This window comes from Sitodiplosis mosellana, unplaced genomic scaffold (assembly GCF_009176505.1).
Source record: "Sitodiplosis mosellana isolate CC-2019 unplaced genomic scaffold, AAFC_SMos_1.0 Smas_scaffold_6102, whole genome shotgun sequence".
NCBI classification, from domain to species: Eukaryota; Metazoa; Arthropoda; class Insecta; order Diptera; family Cecidomyiidae; genus Sitodiplosis; species Sitodiplosis mosellana.
In genome coordinates this window covers 1816081-1841340 of record NW_022601343.1, presented here as the reverse complement: position 1 = coordinate 1841340, position 25260 = coordinate 1816081, and the positions used below count along the sequence as shown (strand labels likewise).

General features: G+C 35.2%; 8 protein-coding genes across 11 annotated transcripts in view; 3 read left to right on the top strand and 5 right to left on the bottom strand.

The window, feature by feature from the left end:
• The window catches only part of LOC129573583 (uncharacterized), a 24327-nt gene extending 20083 nt beyond the window's left edge, over positions 1-4244 (top strand). Inside the window, exons 4-6 of one of the 2 annotated variants that reach the window (XM_055454261.1) lie at positions 3161-3249; positions 3339-3526; positions 3690-4244. In XM_055454261.1, the coding sequence (XP_055310236.1) occupies positions 3161-3249; positions 3339-3526; positions 3690-3869 (457 nt within the window). In that variant the 3' untranslated portion in view covers positions 3870-4244. Of the gene's footprint in view, positions 1-3160; positions 3250-3338; positions 3539-3689 lie in introns of both variants that reach the window. The other variant, XM_055454260.1, reaches the window with a different exon arrangement.
• On the bottom strand, positions 3958-5664 carry LOC129573579 (peptide chain release factor 1-like, mitochondrial). The gene has a single exon (XM_055454255.1). It carries the CDS (start codon positions 5571-5573, stop codon positions 4359-4361), a length of 1215 nt encoding a protein of 404 aa, XP_055310230.1. The 5' UTR covers positions 5574-5664; the 3' UTR covers positions 3958-4358.
• A 111-nt stretch (positions 5665-5775) lies between these two features.
• On the bottom strand, positions 5776-12671 carry LOC129573576 (integral membrane protein GPR155). Of its 2 annotated transcripts, none has more exons than XM_055454251.1 (11): positions 12367-12671; positions 11498-11716; positions 11398-11430; positions 10875-11307; positions 10500-10801; positions 10307-10422; positions 9438-9919; positions 9199-9355; positions 7322-7794; positions 6600-7000; positions 5776-6527 (listed from the first exon to the last, which is right to left on the bottom strand). In XM_055454251.1, the coding sequence occupies exons 2-11, from the start codon at positions 11563-11565 to the stop codon at positions 6386-6388; spliced, it is 2607 nt and encodes an 868-aa protein (XP_055310226.1). In that variant the 5' UTR covers positions 11566-11716; positions 12367-12671; the 3' UTR covers positions 5776-6385. The 2 variants fall into 2 exon arrangements, with proteins under 2 accessions (XP_055310226.1, XP_055310227.1); XM_055454252.1 differs by having other exon boundaries at positions 11934-12589.
• LOC129573578 (CCR4-NOT transcription complex subunit 11) lies at positions 12666-14659 on the top strand. Its single transcript, XM_055454254.1, has 3 exons — positions 12666-12965; positions 13042-13133; positions 13215-14659. The coding sequence occupies exons 1-3, from the start codon at positions 12928-12930 to the stop codon at positions 14579-14581; spliced, it is 1497 nt and encodes a 498-aa protein (XP_055310229.1). The 5' UTR covers positions 12666-12927; the 3' UTR covers positions 14582-14659.
• LOC129573587 (probable protein BRICK1) lies at positions 14635-15295 on the bottom strand. The gene is made up of 2 exons (XM_055454269.1): positions 15078-15295; positions 14635-14951 (listed from the first exon to the last, which is right to left on the bottom strand). The coding sequence occupies exons 1-2, from the start codon at positions 15196-15198 to the stop codon at positions 14842-14844; spliced, it is 231 nt and encodes a 76-aa protein (XP_055310244.1). The 5' UTR covers positions 15199-15295; the 3' UTR covers positions 14635-14841.
• A 2009-nt stretch (positions 15296-17304) lies between these two features.
• On the top strand, positions 17305-19402 carry LOC129573577 (dnaJ homolog subfamily C member 21). The gene is made up of 3 exons (XM_055454253.1): positions 17305-17580; positions 17658-17784; positions 17895-19402. The coding sequence occupies exons 1-3, from the start codon at positions 17517-17519 to the stop codon at positions 19315-19317; spliced, it is 1614 nt and encodes a 537-aa protein (XP_055310228.1). The 5' UTR covers positions 17305-17516; the 3' UTR covers positions 19318-19402.
• Positions 19384-21006, bottom strand: LOC129573581 (pentatricopeptide repeat-containing protein 2, mitochondrial-like). Its single transcript, XM_055454256.1, has 6 exons — positions 20828-21006; positions 20429-20757; positions 20175-20372; positions 19828-20109; positions 19655-19762; positions 19384-19569 (listed from the first exon to the last, which is right to left on the bottom strand). The coding sequence occupies exons 1-6, from the start codon at positions 20892-20894 to the stop codon at positions 19459-19461; spliced, it is 1095 nt and encodes a 364-aa protein (XP_055310231.1). The 5' UTR covers positions 20895-21006; the 3' UTR covers positions 19384-19458.
• A 119-nt stretch (positions 21007-21125) lies between these two features.
• The window catches only part of LOC129573575 (E3 ubiquitin-protein ligase RBBP6-like), a 20695-nt gene continuing 16560 nt past the window's right edge, over positions 21126-25260 (bottom strand). For both annotated transcript variants that reach the window (XM_055454250.1, XM_055454249.1), the window contains exons 16-21: positions 23854-24076; positions 23441-23762; positions 22982-23256; positions 22609-22921; positions 21719-22537; positions 21126-21646 (exon numbers count right to left, since the gene is read on the bottom strand). In XM_055454250.1, the coding sequence (XP_055310225.1) occupies positions 21234-21646; positions 21719-22537; positions 22609-22921; positions 22982-23256; positions 23441-23762; positions 23854-24076 (2365 nt within the window). In that variant the 3' untranslated portion in view covers positions 21126-21233. The remainder of the gene's footprint in view (positions 21647-21718; positions 22538-22608; positions 22922-22981; positions 23257-23440; positions 23763-23853; positions 24077-25260) is intronic.

Here is a 25260-nt window from a genome sequence, read left to right as displayed (position 1 = left end):
TAGATCATCATAAAAACTCATGAAACGCGTAGAAAACCACTTTTTGAAATACTTTTCCGTTCGTGTGCCGTCGTCGTTGTCGTTGTCGTCGTTGGTGTTTGTTAACACGATATCTCAAAAAATAATTGATATAATCAAAATCTGGAAATGCCAAAAGTTTTGTGTCCAAAATACTTAGCTTAAGTTCGAAGATGAGCTATTTTCGATTTCACCCTGGGGTACTTGCCCTAAGAAAAACCTCAAAAAATTGACACTTTTGTATGGGAGATAACCGTTAATCGATTCCGATTGCCTTCAAACTTTCTGAGGTTTCATTTTTTGGAGAAAAATAATATCGCCAAAGAATGAAACCTCAAAATGTTTTTAGCCAATCGGAGTCGTTTTAGGCGTATCTCCCATGCAAAATTGTCGAAATTTCGACAAAAATGACCGATTTTTCAAGAATATTAAAATACAAGACCGCAGTTCTTGAGTTTTTAGTTACTTAATCTATTTTGTTGTTTCACAACAAACTATTTTTTGGCGCACTACATGAAATGTATTTCATCAAAGTAACTTCGAAGTAATATATTTTTTTGCAAAATGAATTACAAGATCTTGGTTTAATTTCTTTTTTGAAACATCTGCCTTTGGTTAAATTAATAATATAATAATATTAAATAAATAATATGAGCATAGAATCTAAAATCACTTTAATTCTGTTCGAGACTCAGAAAAATACTATACGAAAAATTTATGTAATTTTTAAACAACATTTGATAATAAAAATTTGATTGGGGCTTCGAGATATTATTCACTTATTTGTCGTTACTGCCACTGTTTTAAATTAAATAAAGAATATGAGCATAAAATTCAATTTCACCATAATTTGTTTCAACATTCAAAAAGTATCTAGGAAAAAAAAGTCTCAACTTATTAAATTGGTTCACCCAACATGTATCAAATCGCTTTTACTTTCAACCTAAGGAAAGTTTATTTACAATTATCACTTCATTTATGAAGGTGCAAATATCGATATATCTGGTATTCTTAGTTTTTGTCAGTACAATTGTGACTGAAAATTGATTTTAAAAAAACGTTGTTTAATTTAGTAAATTTAGACATTTTAAGCTAAATTCAACAATACATTGTTAGATGCTTAAGATACGTGGCTGCAGCACAACAAAGATACGATGCACTTAACGGCCGAAAACATTATTTCGATATGTCTCTTCTTCTAAATGCGATCATATTTCAATGGTATTTTAGCTGGCTGGTTGAAATAAATGTTTCAATTATTTGCAACTATCAGGAGTCGGAACGTTCGGAAAACCTAGATGGAGAAAGTATTTTTTTTTCTAGTTAGAGGTACGAATGTTCAAAATAGGGGCCAGAGTTTGTTCGAAAAAAAGATGCGCCGTAAATCGGGAGTGAAATGCACATATCTTGGAACTATTCACATTTTTTTAAAGATAAATAAAAGAACATAGAGCACTTTAATTTTTAGAGCAATAAAAGGCACATGGATAAGAGTATTCGACGATATTTGGGATATTTTCTTCTTATTTGATATATTACTGTTACTGAGTGAGCTGAGTTCATTTCATCTACATATCCGAGTATATATGTACCAATATCAATCAAGTACAACTAACTTACCCAAGATTACTCCATTGTGCAAACTTGAGGGATTTTTTATGCAATTTAAATTAATTACGACCAATGAAAAACACGATAAAAAGTTCTTTTACTAGTGATGAATTGAAGATAATTGAAAACGTGAGAACCCGGTATTGCGAATCATTTTTCAATAAATTTTCAAAACAAGCCAACGTATATAATGAATAAACGACCGATTCTATCGATATTATTCGATTTTCCTCCTCAGACATCTTTTTTGCGTGACATTGAATATTGTAATATATATACATCGACCACGAATGGAGAATAGATGCTCAATAGATGGTACAAAAGCTTAACGGTCAAACAATACGTGAAAAAAGGAACAAAAATAAAATACATAAAATTGCTTCCCTTACATATCTATTGACTAGATCGAGAGGAGTGTATGTGAAAAAATTCTAATATATTTTGAAAGAGGAGAGTATGATTTCTGTTGATTCTATCTGCGTTAAAAGGAAGTATGTTAGCATCCCGTCTAGTCTCCGCGGTTTTTCACGGTTTTCGCAGAACTGACAAAAGATAACAACATGGTGTCTTCGGCAAAGTTGTAGTACTCGAGGTTTTCTATAACATTGATGAAGACATCTATCTCTTATCTCTTATCAGTTGCGCGCAAATCGCGCACATAAAAAAGCAAATTTTATATAGAACTTTTTTTTTCTTATCATTTTTCGCGCTTTTCGCGGAACTGATAAGAGATAAGAGATAACTGTCTTCAGCAATGTTATAGAAGACCTCGAGTGCTACAACTTTGCCGAAGACACCAAGTTGTTATCTCTTAGCAGTTCCGCGGAAACCGTGGAAAACCACGAGGACCCGCCAAAAATGAACATACTCGCCTTTAACCATTTTTGAGTCGAAAGAAACTTACTCTTCTCTTTCATAACAAAGTCAGATGAACTTACTCTCCTCTCGATCTAGTCAATAGATATTAAGTATGCTCATCCGGACGACTAAAATTAAACTAAATATTTGCATTGGAAAATTGGTTTCGCCACCGTGCTATGAAATTTCTCACTTTGTAGTACACACTTTTTTTCGACCCATCACATGCAATATGATGAAGTTTCAATTACAAGAAGCGCAAATAATTGTGTTAGCGATCCTATGGGTTTCACTGAGTCTCTTTTGACCTTTTACAGTATACCGTTTCACTGCTAATTAAAATGATTTGCAATTTTAAAAATACTTTTGACACTGAACAAACAGGTTGTATCTTTGGACAACCTATAGCATATACCATCATGGAGATGGATGGAGATGCTCACCCATTAAAACGTTCAATGCATATATATATATATATATATATATATATATATATATATATGCACTGTATGGTTATGGGTGCATAAACTATAGCTAGCGCTTAGAATAATGCACAAATTATAAATAGAGTTTGAACTAAAGCTAAAACCAACGAAACATATAGCGGTGATTATTAACAATATGATATCTTTCTGAATTAAATTAACAATATCTACTTTCTCTTTATTTTCAGTTTGGACAGAGATCAACCATTTTCCTTCCAAATTGGCAGTAGTCAAGTGATTAAGGGATGGGATCAAGGACTTCTGGACATGTGTGTCGGTTAGTTTTCGATTTAAAGTTTCTCTACATTATCAAACTACCATTCAAACCTCCAATTGAAGTCTACATTTTGCATTGATTTTTCAAAGGTGAAAAACGAAAACTGACAATTCCGCCGTCGTTGGGCTATGGTGATCGTGGAGCTGGAAATGTGATCCCCGGCGGTGCAACATTGATGTTTGAAGTTGAACTGTTAGACATTGGCAATTCACATCCAACAACAAACGTCTTCAAAGAAATTGATGAGAATCGTGACAACCAATTGAGCCGCGAAGAGGTAAACGTATATGTATGGTCAATTTTCGGTTTCTTTTATGTTTTTTTGTTGTTTTAAAGACGCACCAATACCACTGTGTGTGCGTGTAGTATAATTTTCCGTTGAGTTCTGTAAACCATTGTCATGTTTTTAATATCTTTTTTCTCTGGTCTATCGGAAATAGGTGAGCGAATACTTGAAGAAACAAATGGTAGCTGTTGAGGGCCAGGAAACAGAAGAGGTCAAAAACATGTTGAAAGAACATGATAAATTAGTGGAAGAAATTTTCCAACACGAAGACAAAGATAAAAATGGATTGATTTCACATGAAGAATTCTCAGGACCTAAGCATGATGAGCTCTAGATTTGACAAAAATCCACTTGAAAATCGCGTGAAAAGTATCGCACAATCAAGCTTTTCCGATTTTGAAAAAGAAAAACCTCCTCTTTTCACTTCACTCAATTCAAACATATCAAGAAGAGATGTATTTAATTAATTTTTTGTTGTCACAATTGAATGACTGAAAGGAATAATTAGCATTTTAATTCATTAACATCATCGAATCAATTGTTTAAGTACTCTAATTTAAAACGATGTAAAAGACATTTAGAGAGACATTTGTTGTTTTGTTTTTGTTTTGTACACTAACAATTTCTTCGATTGAAAAATACGGATTAATTGTTTATCGAAACATATCAATGCAAGAAAATTTTCAATAAAAGCTAAAAACCCACAAAACATTTTCATTCATAGATGTATCTAAGTTTCAGGAAAATGTCAGGTAATTAGGCAAACTATAGCAAAAAAAATGCGTGTAATTTCTGTTTAAATAAGCAATTCAAATTCATTTATTTATATTTTACTATCTAAAATATCATTTAGCTTTTGGCGTTGGATTAGCTTGTTTACATTCTCAATGAATTCATCAAAATGTTCATTGCCAGATAGAAATTCGTCTAAATTATGAACTGTTCCTCCATTGCCACTGATCCGATGATCGGTGACTCGACTCTGTGGAAAATTGTAGGTGCGTAATTTTTCATTGCGTGTACGGAGACCGGTTTGATTTTTTCGAGTTGTTATTTGTGAAGATACTTGTTTAGTGAACTCAATATTCCACAGCTTGTTATGTAATTTCCTCATTGCAATCTGTTTATTCTTCAGCTGTGTTCGCTCCTCTTGGCACTCGACCGCTATACCAGAGGGAATATGAACGATTCGAACGGCCGATTCCAATTTATTGACATTTTGTCCACCCGGAGCACTGGAACGCTTCGTTTCAATACGCAAATCATTCGGATTCAATTTTATTTGAATATCATCCGCACATGGTACAACTGTTACGACTGCTGTGCTTGTATGGATGCGTCCACCTTTCTCGGTTTTCGGTATGCGTTGTACACGATGCACGCCAGCTTCATGTTTCAGCACTTCGTAAGCATTGTACCCACGAACCAGAATTGAAGCGCTCCTAACTCCACCAAGTTCAGTACTATCTTCTTCGATTAACTCATGATCCCATCTCTTGAATTTGATATATCTTGCATACATGTTGAACAAATCACCTGCAAATAGCATGGCCTCTTGTCCACCAATGCCAGCTTGAACTTCGAGCATAATTGAACTCACATCGGAGTCGTTGTCGTTCAACGCAATCACGTCATCAATTATTTCTTCGTCAATTTGAGTCAACACTTCACTGAACCTTTGCTTTTCTTCGCGCACCAGATCGATCATCTCTTCTTCGCTTTCATTAGCTGTTTCACTGGCCAATTCTTTATATTGATCGACAATTACCAAACGATGTTCATATCGCTGCAAAACACTATTCAGCATATGTCCATTTTCATGTGCTCGCCCCGATTGAGTTTCCTTCAATTTGTCCAAATATTCTTTGAGCTTTTTATTTGCGTTTGGATATAATATATGATCTGATATTGAACTTGGCTTCGTCAGTGTCGTACACAACCACTGCCTTGCTGCTTGATTCCGTTTTAAATTGCATAGAATTGCATCATGGAATATTCTACGTGTCACATGCCCAGTAATCCACATTATTTTGTTCATTCATCAACTTTGAAATGCAAAAATATTGAAACATAAAACAGAAAAATCAAGTAGATTTGTTGTAACAAACAAATTTAGGTTAGACATTGAAAACACTGTTGATTTGAATAGATTGACATTTCAAACTGTCAATTCACCTCAGTATGACAGTTCGTATGTCAAGAACTTGCTGTAATGCTGACAATAAATGAAAAGACCGCTCTTACTTGATATATTTATTGGTTTTTTTTTATTAGTCCACTATCGTTGATGATCAAAATATGTTTTGGTTTTTTTCTTCATGCATCTCATAAATAATATTTGGCTGAAATTTCTGATATTTTCTGAGACGCAAACATAGTTTGTACAATCAGAGTTAAAAATAATCTTTTAAAATGCAACTTGTACGTATAAGAATTATATTAATTACAATAACAATAAGAATTCAGCAGCTCATTCAGTTACACAAGGCTGTTGTGTAATAAAAATCACATCCACGTCTACATGCATGTAAAAGTAACATATGATAGAAGATCATATTTGTCATTAAGGAAACTTTTTTCAGTTTTTTTTTTCTTTTTCAATCACTGACATATGGTAAAAACGATGGAATCCAACAAGTTTTGTTCAGAAAGAGGTCAAATAAAATAAAATCTTCAAACAAAATGCATTAAGCCGTATTTGTTGTTCCAGCAGTAAAATTCATTCCATAGCTAGCTAAGCAAATATTCACAATTTTTCAACAATTTTGGTAACTAGGGGGAGAAAACGCACAAGAGTAATAAATATCACATTTCTTCATGAAATAACAAGGAAAGCAGAATAGAATTCATCTAGACACTGAAACAATAGATAATGTCCCGGTCGTAGAAGCTTTTTACGTCATTAATATGGTGGAGTATGTCCCCGTCTATGAGATAATTGGCAAAATCAATGGCACTACGCCGATCATTTGCAAGACCAACGGTAATTAGCCTAAAAATAATTGAGAATTGTTTTAGACCAAATGTCGTTTTAGTTTGTCAATAACACCCAATTGCCACGTACCAGTTTACAAGTGTAGTTCCATAAAATGCTTCCTTATACAGGCGACAATGTGCAAAGCGATCCGATCCTATGGTAGCTTTGCAATTGTCCAAATGATGTCGGATGAATGAATCGCAGATTATCTTTGTTTTCGTATCGTTACTTGTTGCTGACACACTTGATATTGGCGATGCAGACATCATTGACGGGGAATTAACAGTACTATCTGGATTTTGATTGAATCTTGATACCTTGCGCCAGTATCGTTGGATTAATTTGCAAAATTCATCGGTATCGGTGATAAAACACGCCGAAACAAGCATAACTTGGCCAAAATTTAGGAATGCCTCCAAAAATGAAAGCTCAATGTATATACCCGACATTCCCTCCATGATAAGTGTCCAAACGGACAGTGAAATCGACTGAAAGAAAGAAAAAAAATATTTGAACGAAAGCAGAAGCAATTGGTTAAACGGTGATAAAATTGAAAATGGGATAAAACTCGTTTCAACACTTTCGAATTTCAAATCGGGGAAATATCATATAACCTTAGACAAAACTGGGCATTTGAAGGTGACTTCGACGTTAGGTGTCGCTAGTATAGTCGAATCCAATTTCGAAATACCAATGAAAACTTATCAATAGTCGTTTTAGTACTAAGTTTTCGCTAAACTATCCGTAAATCGTCCCATATCATCGCACAAAAATTCAAATATTATATCAATGTGAATTAAATCGCTTACCACAAACATTGAACATAACAGTAAAATTAATACGACTGTGTGCCGTAGACTTTGGATACTTTTGTAGAACTCTTGAAATTCCAATTGTTGTTGCTGTCGGTAGTCGCGGACCATTTCTTGGCAAGCCTGACGAGATGGACCGCTGCAAGCATACGAAGAGCTGCATAATCCATTTGAACGTGCACTCTTGTCATTATCGCCAGATTTGCACAAATCTTCAATGTCAGGAGCGGTTACGTTGCTTGTGCACGTATTACTATTACTATCTTGTGACTGCATTGATGTCGGTCGATTTCTATTACGAGCCGTCTCCTGCTCAATACTTTCTGTGCGAATGTATGTGTTTCGTTCAGCATCATTTATAATTGTATCCTTTGTATCAACCGACTCAGTTGATAGTTCTTTGGTAAGCGAAATATAACTTTCAACGCGCCTCTTATATCTTTGGTGTAGCACCAAACAGCCAACGGTTACTGGAAATTTTTAGTTTTTTTTGTTTAAACATTATTTCGTCAACTTTTTAATGTGAATCAAATCATATGCATACAGTCACTCACAAAATTGTCTGTACACCTCACTTGTTTCAACCAAAAGTCATTTTTTTTTGAAGTTTAGTTATAATTAAATAATACCAACGCCTGTTTCTAAGAGAGAGTATACTCAAGCACACATTCATTGCTTATTTGGCAGAAATACTGAACATTCCAAAAAATCTGGACCCAACATGGGGAAGACATGTTTTGAGGTAGTAACAAAATTGTCTGTACACCTAGGTTTTTTGACGTTTTTCGAACGATTTTTTGATAATTTTGTATTGAGCACGATTGTGCATGAATTCTGGAACAAAAAGCATGAACACTACTCACAGACTATGACAGAAATATCACATATACCCCAGATGACGCCACCAAAGTGGTGAGATGACGAAAATGATCTATTTCGATATAATATGCACCACAAATTCTAACTCTGGTTTTTTCTTCAAGCTCAAATCTGCTGAAATGATGACCATATTGAACGAATCATGCCAAAACTGCTTCAAAAAAGATCTCAATCGTTAAAATTCAATGCCAAACCCAGGAATTATATGTGTAGAATTTCAATACTGATTCATAGCCATCATTTTGTGGCCAAAATTCATTTATTTATGGATCATACAAGCCCCTAAAGCTAGGCAACTGCGACCATTTTCCGTCAAAGTGTTCAAATCAACCTCAAAAACTACCCAAAAACGCTGAATAATTGCAACAAATCAACTGAAATGAATGAAAACTCCCAATGAGGAAAACGTTACAGTTGTACAAATTTTGTGCACAGCTTATGGAGAAATTACATTGGCCGTGTACGAAATGTTTACAACTGTAACGTTTTCCTCATTGGGCTAAGTCTATTCGAAGTATTTCAGCAGATTTGAGCTTGAAGAAAAAACCAGTGTTAGAATTTGTGGTGCATATTATATCGAAATAGATCATTTTCGTCATCTCACCGCTTCGGTAGCGTCATCTGGGGTATATGTGATGTTTCTATCATAGCCTGTGAGTAGTGTTCATGGTTTTTGTTCCAGAATTCATGCACAATCGTGCTCAATACAAAATTATTAAAAAATCGTTCGAAAAACGTCAAAAAACCTAGGTGTACAGACAATTTTGTGACTACCTCAAAACATGTCTTCCCCATGTTGGGTCCAGATTTTTTGGAATGTTCACTATTTCTGCCAAATAACCAATGAATGTGTGCTTGAGTATACTCTCTCTTAGAAACAGGCGTTGGTATTATTTATTTATAACTAAACTTCCAAAAAAATGACTTTTGGTTGAAACAAGTGAGGTGTACAGACAATTTTGTGACTGTATATACCGATATGTATATATTCTTACCGATAAAAGATATGACCAAAACGAAGAGTGAAATGGCTGCTTGAGTATTCCCGTATTGAAAGTTTGGATTGCGTTTAATGCTTGGCATGATATTCTGACGATCAAAAATCAGTAGACATCCTACAATAATTGCTGGTACACCCCAACCAACCGCAATCTGTTCAAGTAGATACCGTTAATTCGCATTACTATTAATTCGATTGAATTTTGAGAAAACGATTTGAAAAAAAATTACTTACAAAAATCGGAAGCAATTTGAGAACAAAACAAAGGCTGCGATATTGAATGAAAAGCAGTGAAATGGCACTGATTCCGCACCAAATTCGGCTGCTCAAACAACCAAATGTGTATAGAATAAATTGAGTGTAAAAGACTGCGATTGATTCAATCTCCAAATATGACCATAATATAACACCAATGCATACAATCGTCTGAGAGATAAGCAAGCAACAGGTGACTTTGTGTGGCATTTTCTGATGTTTTTTCGTTACAACGAATAATATCAATACTGTAACGCCCATTAAGATGCCGATGATAGAAATATCAAATGAAAATGCTTCCAATTCAGGGAAGAAATCCGATGGCTTCAAATTGGTGAGAGAAATCATTTTCGCTGAGATAAATATGATTGGTCCACTTATGAATGTACATGCGACCATACTGCTCGCAATCAAATCGACATCCGCATCATATTTGGTGGCAATCACAAATGCGCCAGGTGCTGAAATGAGCCCAATTGTATTGAATGTTAAATGGTATGGTAATGTCATTGTAATTAAATTGATCATGAAAATAAATTTGATTAGGTTCTCTAAAAACTGGCACTAAAATTTTCATTGGCAATTTAAACCACTTAATTAGGTTTCTTTTTAACTTGATTGTATATATGTGATATATTATGTGACGCACTTCACAACCGTTTTATAACTCATTTTGACCTCGAGAAAAACCCGAAACAGTCACATTTAAACGTTTTCTGATAACTGTGGCAAAACTGTAATAATGCCATTTGTATAGACGATTTTAGTCGTCTTAACTATTAAATATATATTCGAATGACTCTTTTTTTCAATTTTGTGAACTACCTTGGTCTGAAATATAGTTTTACCTGATGGAAAAGTTCCGTAGAGAAAACCGAACGTACTTAGATCGGTGGTTTCGGCAAATGTACTACCCGGATGCATGATGTTTATTGTTTGACGTATCACCAGTGGAAGTACTAGTCTGCGATATATTTTGAAATAACATTCCATAAGCACTATATATATTATACTACATACTACACACGACACTCAACATACTCTTTCATAATTATCAGCACAATTGGAGTTAGAAGCTCGGGTCCGCAAAAATATTTCGTACTGTCCACCATTCGAAGCCCGAGCAGAAATAGGGCTGTAGCTGAAAAAGATTTGCCAAAGATGTCTAGCACACCAGCGATCATAGGTGGTAAACCTCCCAATACAAAACCACCAATAACGCCAAGAACTGTCATGAAGAGAATCGGATTTAATACGATCGATTTTAAGGCTTCTTTTATCAATGTGCTTTTCTTCGGTCCCGGTTGATTTAACGTATTTGGCGTCGGGTCTGCATTTCCCTCCTGAATGTGTGTGAACAAAAGCTCCAATGTACTTCATATTCCAAGCAAATATATATTATTATCGTTAACATACCTGATTTGAGCCCGATGACAATTTGACACTTGACAGTTCGAGCAAAATGTATCCGATGGGATTGAGGATAGCCAACGAGAGAGGTGCCATCAAATACAAATACGATGAATACTCAGGATGAACCTGATGATAGAGCGCATTCAAAATGGGCGATCCAATGGCAAAATCATTGCTTTGCGTACAAAAAATCGCCAAAATGCCTGCTCTGCCGAAGTTGGTAGGTCTTGTCATCAGAAGGGAAACAATGCCAACAGCAAAGAATACAATGCATTTTGAAATGAGAATAGCCAATAAAAATAACCAGTTGACAGTTTTCCAGTCTAAGTTGACAAGCGACGTGAAAATAAGCGATGGTAGTGCAAAAGTTCCAACAAATGTGTTTAATCCTTTGGTATCAACATTTGTAATAATCTTAAGTCGACCAGCGATATAGCTAATTTTATGAGAAAAAAAAACCGGAATTTAATGAAAATGAAACATTTCTTTATCGGGGAATGAATATTTCTTCACAGCACACTCTTACCCGCATAAAATGGTGCCAAAACATTGTACCAACCTGATAATTATAATTGCACAGAAAGATTTATATACATTAAATATAGATAAAATAGATTATTACTCACGCCGGATACAAATCTTCGATGGCTATTTGATCAATTGCTTCTGTTGTTGCTGTTTTATTCGTAGCCATGGTTCACCCTTTGGCACAATTTCGAATTTTAATTCAACAATTTAATACAAAAATTCTCTTGAACAAAAAAAAAACTGATGTTCCTCTTGCCGAATTTGAATATGACCTGACGAGAAATAACGAATTTCCTTCTATCTTTCTCGTCTCATATCTGTAAAGAAAATAAATACAATAGACACATGAGCTGAAATTGCAATAAACTTGTCGTAAACGCTTTCAATTGATACAAATTATTATTCTTCCTGGATTACAACTTTCATTTCGAATGACATGGCTCAATTTCACGAGCCATGGGCTGAGTCAACAACAGACGCGTTAGGAGACTTGTTGAATAGAACATACTATTAAATAGCAGATTTGAATCTTACATTCAATTCCACCTTTTGTACTATATAATTCAGTTTATTGCGTATTTTATGTTCTTATGCAATTAGATTTTGTTTTTTTTTGTTCTTTTGTTTTACTTATTTTCCTTTCTTTCCGCGAAAATATTGTTAACTCTATTTGAAGAATATATTCACACATCGTATTATAGAATGAAAGTTTGAATAGAATGCACGCACGTATCGAAGCTGGCTAAAAATTGTGCGCAAAAAATATTTGGAATTAAGACTCAATTATTTTATAAAATTCGGTTAAACTGTTTATATTGCACGAAATCATTAGAGAAATTCAAGGTTAAATTTTTTTTTGTCATTCCATATGCTACTGTTTCTGTTTGAGCGGTGATTCCCATTTCAATTGCAACACTTCCACCATTATTTTGGTTCATTTAATGGAAACAATAAAAAGTATGCTCACTCGATTTTGTTTATTTTTTTTCGTCAGTGTTTACTTTGTGATAATCCTCATCACACAAGTATTGATTGTTACTTTTCTTTCGATAGTTGCGATCGCTTTAATGTCAACTTGACTGTGATCAGATTTTATAATTTAACTTTTCAATTTCATGATAATAAGTAGTCACAATTTGACACATCTGATAGAAATGTACTGCACCAACTATTTGCTTCACATTGAGTATATGAACGAAAACAGCTGTAGAATGTAATAACGTCACCGTCTAAAGTACTCACATTAGATGGAGCAACGGTTGGTTTTAATACGAAATAAGTACAAAATACATTTTGACTTACAGCACATCGCCATCAAAAATGTGCAAAATACCTGTTCATTCCGTGGCCGTGGTATTTGACAGAAAAACGAATCAAATAGAAACAACAACAATAATATTAGGAGTCGGCAATTTACGTTGTCAAACGACAAATGCTGGATTATTTTTCAAATAAATTGTTCCCTCATTTTATTATAATTTTAATTGGTTCTATTCCTCTAAAAAGTGTGAGTAATTAGTTGTTAGAAATGTCACGGGCTACGCTAGACTATCTATATTTGTATGAGTGAGTAAACACTTTTTTATGCACATTTTTATACAGGCCTATAATTATAAAACCAAAAATATTGTTGTTTTTACAGGCTACTTACGGAAAAAAATGTGGAGAATCAAACGTTAGAGTCTATATCAACGGCTGTTCAAAAACGCTTCTCCAAAAACGATTACCTTAGTGGTAAATGATTGACCATTGTTTAACCTTATCACAACACTCAAGATAATATAGATTTTTTTTAATCATTTTCCCTCCGGTTAGTTGGAACATTATTGACAGCATTAGTTCGTCAGGGCGATTTGTCGGGCATTGTGCAGAAGATTTGCGCCTACTTCGTGATGCAAGACTTATTTCAAGAGAATGGCCATCATACAGAAACTCCGTTCACATCTGTTTTGGTCAATGCGGGCGAATCGATTATAATTGTGTCTAAAGTGAATTTAATTGAAAAGCGATTTGTCACGCAACTTCTGAATTTTGGTACAAGGGATTTGGGCAAGCTAACAACAGCGCGAATTATACAACAAGAGACATTGCCCTTAAAATTGGACTTGAATGCGATTAAGGCCTATTTGGAACATTCAAAAGAATTACCTTCAACCGTCCGTCACTCACTTATGAACATTATTCCAACACCAAGTCTACAGCATTCCGACACAGCCGTTAAGGATTTGATGGAAGGATTCAATCAACCAGACACACCACTGAAAAATGTTTTTCAGCCGGAATTCATAACGGTCGCTCCGCCCATTTGCCCAGTCGAGGACGAATTGATTTGGTTCAATGTTACCAATCCGGCTTGGCACAAACCAATTTATGATATATCACTCGGTTCAATATCAGCGACAGCAACATCAGGCAAACGAAATAAAACCAACGAAACAATTAAACCACACAATTCTAATGATACAGCTGAATCAGATAATTGTTCTGAAGCGAGGCGTATTTTGAAACAAGCTTTTGCTGAGGTACTAAACATACAGGATCGGCAAGTGCTACTGAATGAATTGGAAAAAGATCCGGACGTTGTGAACAACATTGGCTTAACACCAGCCAAATTGCCATTACTTGTGGAAAATAATCCTCTGGTAGCGATTGAAATATTATTAAAATTGATGAACTCGGATCAAATAACTGAATATTTCAACGTTTTGGTTAATATGGAGATGTCCTTATACTCAATGGAAGTTGTAAATCGCCTGACCACATCCGTGGATTTGCCAACGGAATTTGTTTATCTCTATATCAGTAATTGTATTTCAACGTGCGAAACAATCACCGATAAATACATACAAACACGGCTAGTGCGATTGCTGTGCGTCTTTTTGCAAAGCCTCATTCGCAATAAAATTATTAATGTAAAGGAATTATTCATTGAGGTGGAAACATTCTGTGTTGAATTTAGCCGTATCAAAGAAGCAGCTGGCCTGTACAGATTACTAAAACAATTGGAAACAAATCAAATGGAAATGGGTGACGGAAATAGTAGCACTGCACTGCCTACTACATCTACAACGGGGAGCACAGTTGCAGCGGCTAGCCCAGAAATTGCAACGAATACTAATTCAACGTCAAGTAGTTCTACAATCTCAAATGGAAATTCATCAGCGGCCAAATCCAAGGAATAATTCATCAAAATTTATGTACAATTTAAAACAAACAAAAAATGAAGAAGATTAAATGGAAGTCTAACCAATTCGAAATGATTTACATTTGGCTTTATTTTTTATTCAGACTAAAAAGAAAGTTCTTTGATGATTTGCTTTAGTTTCATATACTTCGTGTTAAATCTGACTACAACGATCAGATTCATACTTAAAACTAGGATTATCGGAACCCGGTGTTCATGCATCCAGATGATAGATGTTTACTGCTGTTACTTCTTTCTTTATGTGAGAGTTTCCCCTTTCGTCACACACGCCTCAAGATAATCGATGCGTCTCTCTAATACGGTCAATTTTTCGTTCAACGTCGCCAAACGAGAACGACAACTCATATCTAAAATAAATCAATTAGAATATCATTTGATGTGGGTGATGGAAAGGCAGTTTGTGTGTTTGAAATGGAAAACAATTGGAGTGTAACTTAATGAGTCATTCACAAGTAAATAGTAATACAACTTACCGAAAGAATTGAGAAAATCTGTGATTCGTTTGATGCTAGTTGTTATGACTTCAATATATTCACGATTAGCCCAGTCCTGGTGGATTTGCTTTTGAATCGCTTCCCGATGAACGCCAGCCATATCGAAGAAATGTTTATATAGTTTACTTTATAGTGTTACAGCTTTCTACACGGCTTAAACGGGTAAATATTTTTCCTCATTAATATTTATGCGATCGGAACGTCAAACAATTGAATGAACGCTTTCTAAGGGTATGTTCACCTTATCTAGTATGAATATATGGAACGCACCTCTTCCGAGCAATTTAAATCAATTAGTGGACGAAAAGAAAATACGGAATGGTTTTTTTTCCACATGCTTTATTTATTTATTCCATTAAAAAACTTAAAATTTAGGGTTTATCATTTATTAGTATCATCAGCATCATTCAGAGAGTTGTATCGTTTCTTTAACAAGCAAAGGTTTGCATCGTTTCTGTAAAACTGATAGAAAGTCAATATTCTTGGTCACTTCGTTTTCGTTTTCGGATTCATTGCTCTCATTTGGGTAGTAAATTAGGCGTGAATTGGCATCAATCGTCATTTGATTCGAATTTCCAAGCCGTTGAAGTAAAGACTTGGATCCATTTGGATGCTTTTGCAATTTTTTTTCAATCATTTTTTTGGTGAGTACCAATCTATTGTCAGTGCCAGGTCGAAGTTTGCCCCGTGTAGATGGCGAGTAGATTTTAACTTGTGTGTGGCTATCGTTGGATCGATTGCCGCCCGATTGCCCAGATGGTTTTGTGTGTTTCAGTGTCGATTCATTACTCGCTTCATTGGTCTTTGGTAGCTTCTTTGAACCCCGTTTGCGTTTTGTTTTTTTTTCCGTGCCGATCACTTTGTCTGTTCTGGGCATTTTGCGTTTGTCTTTGCCATTTTCTTTCTGAACACCATCCACATGTAGTTCATCTCCTCCAATGTCAATCGGCCCAACCTCGTAATCATCCATATCATGTCCATCAAATCCGATTGGCGATAGGCTTCGTGGTCTTAAACGCAATGGTGATTCAATTTCGGTTGACCGTTCAAAAATCGCCGATAAATCTTTTGGTTCAAGCGGTGCACATTCGGTTTTCTTTTCCTCTTTCTTCTTCTTCTCCTCCTTGTCACGCTTTTTTGATTGCTGTTTCGGTGGATTTCTCTCCAATGTCATATACTCGTTAATCAAACCGTCAATGTACTTATTATTCTTGTTACTCTTGGATTTATTGATTGTCTTTGATCGCACTGAACATTTCTCTTTCTTCGTTTCCATAGTTTCTGATTTTACTTTGGGCATCTTCTTTTCAACGTTTCGGTCTTTCGTTTCAAAAACAATCGATAAATTTGATGCGAGTGATCGTGGTTTTTTATCAAACGTTCCTTTTTTACCATGGGAATCTTCGATTTCATCGGACTCTGTCAAATCATCGATTTTGGTTGATGATAAAAACGAATCGTTTGGTTTTTTTCTGGATACTTTTTCGGTTGAATTTGTACTGTTGGTAGCGCGTCTGTCTTTATCGAATGTTTGCGCGTTTTTTGATGTGTCATCTGCATTTGGCGGAGCAGTGATTTGTTTTGCTTTTTTTTGCGGACTTTCTAACAATGATTGGATATCCGTTAAGTCGACATTCGCATCGTTGGCAATACAAATGCGCTTTGTTACAGTTGTAGTGGTGGTGGTTGTTTTTGTCTCGACAATAATTGGTTCGCGCGAATTCGCAATGATTTTTGATATTTGCACGTCAGTGCAAATTTCATCAGTCATTTTGCTCACTGACAACACTTCTTTTTTAAATTAATTAAATTAAAGAAAAATTAACTGTTCAACGTAAATTGCACTTTGATGAGAAAGAAAAAAATATTGGGTGCTCAGATATCTACTGAAAGCGTCATTGAATAAATGAAGTCAAATATACGTTTATTTCAAATATAAATAAATATGATGTGCGCCGAAGGTGGCGCCACTGAACAATTTGTATCTAATCGTTTTTGGAACAATAAAACATTTGTAGCATACAATTTGTTTTGATATTATTTTTTCTCCCATGAAATTGCCCAAAAAATATAAATGTTATTTTTGTGAAATTCACATATATTTCGACTTAAAACTGCGTAATGTCGATATGTCACACCGTAACCAAGAGTGACTTTGACAAAAGCTGTCAAATACTGAAAAAAACTATAGAATTACTAAATACCATCACAACACATGCTTCCAAGTGCACTCAAGACGTGTTGTTTTGATTTTGGCTCAGTGCACTTGGCAACTGCTTGTGAATTTTCATTCACAAGACGCAATTTTTCTTTCAATTCTGCTGTTTGATAAATAGAAAAAGAACTTCATCACGGCAAATTCTCTATTTTGGACATTTATCGGTGTGCTTTATTCATTTTAACTTCATTATTGTGAACATGAAGTGCCACTATGAAGTATTGGGTGTTGAACGAACTGCTGATGACAAAACGATAAAAAATGGTAAAATTTTCCGTTGCTTTGTATTAAAATTGCTACAACTAATAGGTTTTTTTTTATTTATTTTCTATAATTCGTAGCGTATCGAAAATTGGCATTGAAATTCCATCCAGACAAGAATTTGGACAACATAGATGCAGCAAAAGAGCAATTTTTATTGGTACAACAGGCATATGACGTTCTATCGGATTCACATGAACGTGCTTGGTATGTTTATTCATTTAAATACTGTCTGAATCAATGTGAGAAAATGTATTGATTTAAAGGGTCCTAGAATTTTATGTGGAAATTCCTTATAATCCGTTTTTTTTCTATAGGTATGACAACCACCGGGAACAAATTCTAAGAGGAAGTCACACAGATTATGAAGATGAATCACTCGATATTTATCCATACTTTACGGCTGCGTGTTACAAAGGATTCGGTGATGATGCGTCCGGCTTTTATGCAGTTTATGCAAAAGTATTTGATCAGCTTGCCAGTGAAGATATTGAATTCATGGATACGCCCGATGAATATGAAGAGATACCAAAGTTTGGCACGTCAACGTCCGATTATGAAACGGTGGTTGCACACTTTTATGCCTACTGGCAAAGCTATTGCACGAAGAAAACATACACATGGCTGTGTCCACACAATATCAGTGAAATCCGAGATCGCCGAATATTACGGGAAGTGGAGAAAGAAACAAAAAAGATTGCACAAAAAAAGCGAAAAGAGCGCAACGACGAGGTGCGAGCCTTGGTGTCATTCGTTCGTAAACGAGACAAGCGCGTGCAAGAATATCGAAAATTACTCGAAGTGAAAGCGGAACAGAATCGAATAAAGCAGCAACAACATCGATTGGCTCAACTGCGACGAAATCAGCAGGAAGCGCAAGAGATGCAACAAACTCAATCAAATTTATTTAGCGCTGATCATGAGGAACAACTAAGGCAGTTAGAACAAGCGTATGGCACAGACAGTGATAGCGAAATTGAGGAGATTGACGACGAGGATGGTGGTGCTGCTTCTGGCAATGAAGATGGTGGTGTTCCCGATGAATATTATATTGATGATCTGTATTGTGTGGCGTGTAATAAGGCGTTTAATAATATTTCTTCTTTTGAAAACCATGAGCTATCGAAAAAGCATCGCGAAAACACCGAAAGGCTAAAAAAGCATATGCAACAGGAAGACGAGGCATATAACAACGAAAGTCAAGGTGTAGAAGATAACAAATCAGAATTGGCATCAGATGATGAAAAAAATGTTGGCATCGAACCGTCAGTCGAAGAAGAATTTGGATCGAAGAAAAAGTCCAATAAAAAGGCAAAAAAATCAAATAAACTGAAAGCAGAGTATAAAAGTGATAACGAAAACGAATTAGAAGACCTTGATAAATCATTGGGATTTATCAATATTGGAAACGTTTCGGATGATAAAGAGGACTGGAATTGTGATGGTGGAAAAAAGAAAAAGAAACAAAAAAATAAGAAATCCGCTAAGAAACCCATCCAAAACGAGCCAGAATCAACTTCAATTGAGAATAAAACGCCAATCGATGCAAAAAAAGGTTTGAATAAAAAGACCAAGAAGTCAGTTGAACAGAAAAGTACTGATATGACCGATGTAGATCACATATGCGTCACCTGCAGTTCCAAATTTGATTCGAAAAACAAGCTCTTCGCACATTTAAAGAAGACAAACCATGGCGTTTATATACCCAAAACAGAGGATAAAGTCAACAGAAAAAAATAAGTTTAATTTTTATATTTATGTCTGCTTAATGAGAACTAATTGCATAATTGAATAAAAACAAATAACTATATACTGTAAAAATCTATATTTTGTAGTTTTTATCATAATTTGAACATTTATTCAAAGGATTTTGTTGTGATTTCATCTCCGCAGCTCTTCAGCTAAAATTTCATTTATATTGGGCTTGATAGATCGTTTTCCTCTTATTCCAACTCGTGGTGATATAGGTTTGTCCAATATTTCATCTAGAGTCTGGAAAATATACATAAAAATAGTGGACGATATAAGCTGAAATCTTTTCGGAAATTTTTTTATGACAATTCTTCAAAATGCTTACCTCATTTGTAATGCGCCCATTTGCAATGAGTTCGTCATAAATCTCTTGAAACTTGACCTGGGTGTTTGCTGTTGAATTATGTTTCATTCGCTGTTGAATTCTTTGAAGCTATGAAATATAAAATAAATCGAATTACATAGACCCCTGAAGGGAATTAAAATTGATTTACTTACAACATCTGTTGAAATATATTTTTTAGAGAACTTTTCATCATTGATCCACGTTGCAAGTGCTTCGTTGATTTCGTTAGCATATCCCAAATCAGCCAAAGCCAATAATTTTATTTGTTCGGTGAGATTTGTAAAATCGGAATCTTTTAAGATTTGAACGGCCAGAGACGGTTTTTCTTGTTTTAAAGCTAGGGCTGCAATGAAAGCTACGCATCTTCTGAACTGTGTTGATTGCCCAACATTGGACCATAAGTTTTTAGCATATTCAAAAGATTCGGCTGTATTCTGAACGAACATTAACCTATCATTAGTTTCTGATTCAGTTTTAGATGATAACTAATTCAACCTACTAATTTGTAACTGGCACCGAAAACTAGAACGTCAATAAATTTTGTAAAGTTTGTTCTAGTCGACCAAAGGTGTTGTCGTTTTTTCGAATCAATTTTCAAAATTTCACCATACTTTCCATTTACATATAGACAGTCTAGACAAATTAAGGTGGATTTGAACCCGCCGAAAAATTCGCTCAATTTTGGATCATTGTATAGCTGAAAATAATTATTTTTATACATTGCAAATTAAATGAATTGATGATCAACTTTACCTCAATCGCAACATCTGGCAGATTCATTGAATAAACCATCTTCATCACTAAATTTCCGATGGAACGTTTTGCTTTATCGGTTGCACTTTCAATGGAATCAAATGCATACAATGTGCTCTTTATCAAATTTATATCCTCTGGTTTTGCTAAGTGTGCTAACACTTCCAAAGCAGCTTTCAATCGAAGCGCATCCATCTCACTCTCGTTTTCCACATATGCTTGTAGTTCCCATTTAAATTTATTGGGCTCAGTAACATTATCAAATGCCTCTTGTCTATTATTTTGGTAAGCGGTCAAATCTAGCGTTTCAACGGTGAACAATGTTCTAGCTGTCGATTTTTGGATAAAAATTTATGGTGAAATTAAGAACGAACATACAACAAATCCATCAATTCTTACCATTTTGTCTCAATTGCTGAAACTTTAACAAACGCACACATCTTTTTGAAAATTTTAAAAAGTTCATATTGTTTTTATGTATACAACAACTTGACTACCACAAAATCGAGGTTATGTTAAACGTCAACCAATCGGCGACGGAAAGAGACAGGAGAGAGAGCGATATTCGTATCTATGTATTTTTCATCTTTCTCTTCGTTAATTAATGATTATTATTTTTAAAAAATCTAATTTGCTCCAGTGATGATGGAATGAAAAAAAAGATATAATGTAAAAATATAGGAAGTAAAACACCTGGTTGTTTTTGTTTTTTTTTTTTATTGCCAAGTGTACATACTTAGTCTGTATAAAATTCGCTCAGAAAAATAGTTTACGTCATCGCAATTTCAAATCGAAATAATCAAAACTATTTCTTGGTCTTCTTCTTCTTCTTGGATTTTTTCGATTTTTTCTGTTTTTTATGCTTTCTCTTCCGTTTTTTCTTGCGCTCTTCCGATTCTGAGCTCGAGTCAGACGAGTTCGAATCCGACGAAGAGCTACTGGAAGAATACGAAGAACGTGAGCGCTTCCCACTTTCATGTTTCGTTTTACTCTTCGAGCGAACCATGCGATGGTCAGTTGATTCTGATTTGAGTATCGATTCGTCACTTTGATGTGGTTCATAGTTCGGCTCGAAATTCGATTCATCGATATCCTGACGCTTTTGATCCAAGGATGTATTGACCCTTTGACTTTCTGCATTTGACTCGGATCGTTTTCGACGACGGTCTGATGTAAACTTATCTTTGGCTGATGAACGATCAACTGAAGCGGTACCCTCTGAAAGTGAAGCATCTTTTTTGTTATTTCCATTGAGATAGAATAAATTTAAATATGGTCAAATCTGTTTACCTTGTTGTGATTTTGTTCGCTCTTCTTCGCGTATTCTGGCTCGAACTCTAGCTTTATGAAGCTCCCGCTCCCGTTCAGAGTCCCGTGTTGCTTTTTCTACTTGAACCTTATGCTCTTCACGTCCCAAATCCAATGGAGAATCTTTGCGATCCCGGCGGCCACTCTTTTTACCATCTCTAACCTCTTTTGTGTCACGATTTTCACTAGAATTTCGTCCTCGTTCCTTTTCTCGGTAACTTTTTTCTGATGGTTTTTGGCTATCGTTGCGGCGTGTGACAGAACTATGACGGTTATCATTGCTTTTTGGACTTCGATATTTTCTATCTCGGTTATCGCGTTGTCTTCTTTCATTGTCGCGACTTCTGCGCTCCTTAGATCGCCTATTGGCCGATACATCATTTCGGCTATCCGTAATAATTTTGCGTTGTGGTGTTCGGCTTCGACTTTTAGTGTCTTCGTTTAATTTCTTGCCCAATCGTTCCTTGATGGAACGGATTGGCGTTTTGTTGCGTTGCTGTCTCGAACCGCTTTTGATCTCAACGGAACGTTCTTGTTCCGAATTGACAACTGTTATTTGCACTTGTAAATCATCGGTCTGCTTATCGGTCGCATGTCCCACAGGTGGCATTGATTTTTCGTGCTCATTTGTCACCACCGATGACTCATTCGAATACAATTTTTGACGTTCTGGACAAATTTTCTTTATTTCGATCGGCCGTATGGCATTGATTGCTCTCGCAAAAATGGCATTCTCAGCTCGTTTCAACACTTCATTGGTGACTTTGGTTTGATCGTCAACGGGTGTTGAATCAACCAATGCTATATTGAAATTGAAAGAAAAGGAAACGGTCATCAATGCTTTCATCACAAATATGTAAAAGTAGACGTACATTTTTCAGCTAATGAATCTTCGTCGCGTTCCCATTTTGATGGTTCAGGTAGTGTAACAAATGACTCTTCAGCGACAGCTTGTTTCATTTGTGTCATTTCCGATTCGCTCTCGGGTAAATCGGTTTCTTCAAAGTCCACATTTGTATGTATGTCTAGGATTGAATCGAATCTGTTCAATCTAGGTGGGCTATTTGTGATACCAAAGTCTTCATTAGGATTATTGTTCTCCCCGCTTTCCACTTCCATATTGATATCACCATACAAATCGATATTGGCATCCTCGTCAGCCGGCGCAAGCTTATGCATATTTTTCTGAAGTGATGAGATAATTAAGAACACATTCGGTTTCTAATACGATTTCTTGCTAATTACCTGTTGCGGCAGCGGCGGTGGTGTTGTCGAGTGACTGAACGAAGTTTCCTCGTTTGTGTCTTGTAACGCTTTGCCAGGTGGTAATTCCTTTTCAATGGAATTTGCATGTTTGTTATCTTCATTGCCTGAAGAGTAGTGCGAATGGCTTTTGTTTGATTTTTTGCCATCCTTATCGCGCTTCTCCTTCTTATCCTTCTTACGCTTTTTCTCAATCGATTTTTCTTCCTTCTTTTTCTTTTTCTTGTCTTTGGATTTCTTTTCGATATAATGTTTTTCTGTGGATTTCAAAGAAGTTTACTTTAGAACTGTTATTTAATAGTCTATTAACTATTTGTCAATTTTCAAAGAGTAAGACAAATCTTTGGAAATTGGTCAATGAATTATGAGAACGAAAGTGTGAGGTGAAATGACATAAATTGAGATTTATCCAACTTTGATCACTTAAAAAATTCAAAATACCTTTTTCTCGGTCCTTTTCTTTTTCCTTTTCCTTTTCTTTCTCCTTTTCTCTTTCACGAACCGATTTTTCCTTTTCGCGTTGATCCTTTTTCTCCGATTCTTTGGGCCGGCTACTTGATTCCTTTTTATCTTCTTTTTCATATTTTTCATATTGATTTCGATTTTCCCCACTCTTACTTCGTATTTGTTCACGCGATGATGGTGACTTACTGTGATGTTTCCGCTCAGACCGGTCAACACGTTCTCTCTCATTGTTTGGTCGCGTCGGAGATCGACTATCTCGATTGACATGTGGACGTGATTGATGTTGAGAATGTTGTTCCTTTAAATTGAACAATTTCAATATTCGATAAATTCAATCCTTTTTCAGACATAATTGTTAAAATAAATAAATGAACCAAATTAAAAATTACCTCATTTTCAAAGCCAGGTGGAGGTGGTTCACGATCAACTCCTGGTGGCAGCACATCGTACGAATTACTCGAGTAAGATTGACTCGCTTCATTACTGTAGCTATTTGATTCAATAGGATGAATTTCTTGAACCGCATGTCCAATTTGCGATGCAAACTCATGATTTGGCTGTAGACCTCCAACGTGGACATTAGATGGCGAGTGCATTGGCACCGGTGCATATCTGCATGGTAATTAAAAAAAAATAAAACAAAAAGAAAATACATCTTATATTTCAGTCAAAAGTAATGTAATTCGTTTAGTTTTTGTCACAGATTTGTGCTCAACCTGAATGCTTGACAAAAAAGAAATGAAAAATTTTCAAATTCTCTGGATAAAAAGAAAAAGGAGATAAAGAGTCAATTTGTAATAGATCACCACTGCAAATCCGGATTCTTCGATTCGCAAGCGAAGTGCTCTTTATAGAATTACCTTTATATGCACTTTATTCAGGCATAAAAAGTATAGAAATTTGTAATAAAGTTCGATTACAAATGTTTCATTCAGTTTCAATTCAAATACTTTTTTCGTATTTCAAAACATGAAACCCGTTCTGTCATCAATTTTGCCTTCACTCAATTTCGGTCGATGTCAGTTTTTCCGTCAATCCATGTGTAGCGTATTTGCATCAATATTGGGAAGGTCTTGATCCAGCATAAACTGTGTCGACCAAATGCTGCGTGCACACGTGTGCTGATTCCATATCTTCACGGTTTGAATTGACCCGAATCTTGATCTTCCATCGCACATACAATCGAACAAACTTAATTCACGTTGAAACAATTCCGAGGCAATTTAAAATATATCTAGAAACGTTTCGCACAATTACACATTTTGAACTAAAAACAATATTTATCGTTTACTGCTCACTGAATTCAAATTAATTTATTTCAATTGTTCGGCTTTTAATGTGTGTGTGTTTTTTTTGTTCGATTACTATCGATATAGGAAGTATGTCCGTTTTGTTTCACATTTTCTTTTCAAAATGAGTTGATGAGTTGGACTTTTCCCGGCAAAAAATGCTTTTTTGATGAGTTGCTCTGTGATGTTGCAATCTGGAATCAATCTGCCGAAGAAACTGTAGGATTTTCCACCGTAACGACTAGATGTAACTGCTAATTTAACTTAATTTGACTTTCTAACTAGCGAAGGATGTTGAACACCGCAGCAAATGATGTAGCAAATGATGAAGCAAATTATGTAGCAAGTATATATTAATTATTATATATTATTATTATATAATTATTATTTTTAAATTAAAGAGAAAAGAATTATGTATCAATTAATAGTGTTCACAAAAATAGTATAAAATTCTATGATTTAAATTGTTCATGTTTTTGTTCATGTATTGATCCAAAGAGAATGAAC

What these genes read in the sequence shown, in the direction of transcription:
- LOC129573578 (XM_055454254.1), top strand. Translation starts at nt 12,928, where the DNA reads ATGTCACGGGCTACGCTAGACTATCTATATTTGTATGA. An exon ending in GACTATCTATATTTGTATGA is followed by an intron (nt 12,966 to 13,041) that starts GTGAGTAAACAC and finishes TTGTTTTTACAG; the next exon opens with GCTACTTACGGAAAAAAATG. An exon ending in CAAAAACGATTACCTTAGTG is followed by an intron (nt 13,134 to 13,214) that starts GTAAATGATTGA and finishes CCCTCCGGTTAG; the next exon opens with TTGGAACATTATTGACAGCA.
- LOC129573579 (XM_055454255.1), bottom strand. Translation starts at nt 5,573, where the DNA reads ATGAACAAAATAATGTGGATTACTGGGCATGTGACACGTAGAATATTC.
- LOC129573581 (XM_055454256.1), bottom strand. Translation starts at nt 20,894, where the DNA reads ATGAACTTTTTAAAATTTTCAAAAAGATGTGTGCGTTTGTTAAAGTTT. An exon ending in TCGGTGCCAGTTACAAATTA is followed by an intron (nt 20,110 to 20,174) that starts GTAGGTTGAATT and finishes ATGTTCGTTCAG; the next exon opens with AATACAGCCGAATCTTTTGA. An exon ending in ATGGGCGCATTACAAATGAG is followed by an intron (nt 19,570 to 19,654) that starts GTAAGCATTTTG and finishes TATATTTTCCAG; the next exon opens with ACTCTAGATGAAATATTGGA.
- LOC129573577 (XM_055454253.1), top strand. Translation starts at nt 17,517, where the DNA reads ATGAAGTGCCACTATGAAGTATTGGGTGTTGAACGAACTGCTGATGAC. An exon ending in TGACAAAACGATAAAAAATG is followed by an intron (nt 17,581 to 17,657) that starts GTAAAATTTTCC and finishes TATAATTCGTAG; the next exon opens with CGTATCGAAAATTGGCATTG. An exon ending in GATTCACATGAACGTGCTTG is followed by an intron (nt 17,785 to 17,894) that starts GTATGTTTATTC and finishes TTTTTTCTATAG; the next exon opens with GTATGACAACCACCGGGAAC.
- LOC129573576 (XM_055454251.1), bottom strand. Translation starts at nt 11,565, where the DNA reads ATGGCTACGAATAAAACAGCAACAACAGAAGCAATTGATCAAATAGCC. An exon ending in GTGCTGATAATTATGAAAGA is followed by an intron (nt 10,423 to 10,499) that starts GTATGTTGAGTG and finishes AATATATCGCAG; the next exon opens with ACTAGTACTTCCACTGGTGA. An exon ending in TTTGGTCATATCTTTTATCG is followed by an intron (nt 7,795 to 9,198) that starts GTAAGAATATAT and finishes AAAAATTTCCAG; the next exon opens with TAACCGTTGGCTGTTTGGTG.
- LOC129573587 (XM_055454269.1), bottom strand. Translation starts at nt 15,198, where the DNA reads ATGGCTGGCGTTCATCGGGAAGCGATTCAAAAGCAAATCCACCAGGAC. An exon ending in AGATTTTCTCAATTCTTTCG is followed by an intron (nt 14,952 to 15,077) that starts GTAAGTTGTATT and finishes GATTTATTTTAG; the next exon opens with ATATGAGTTGTCGTTCTCGT.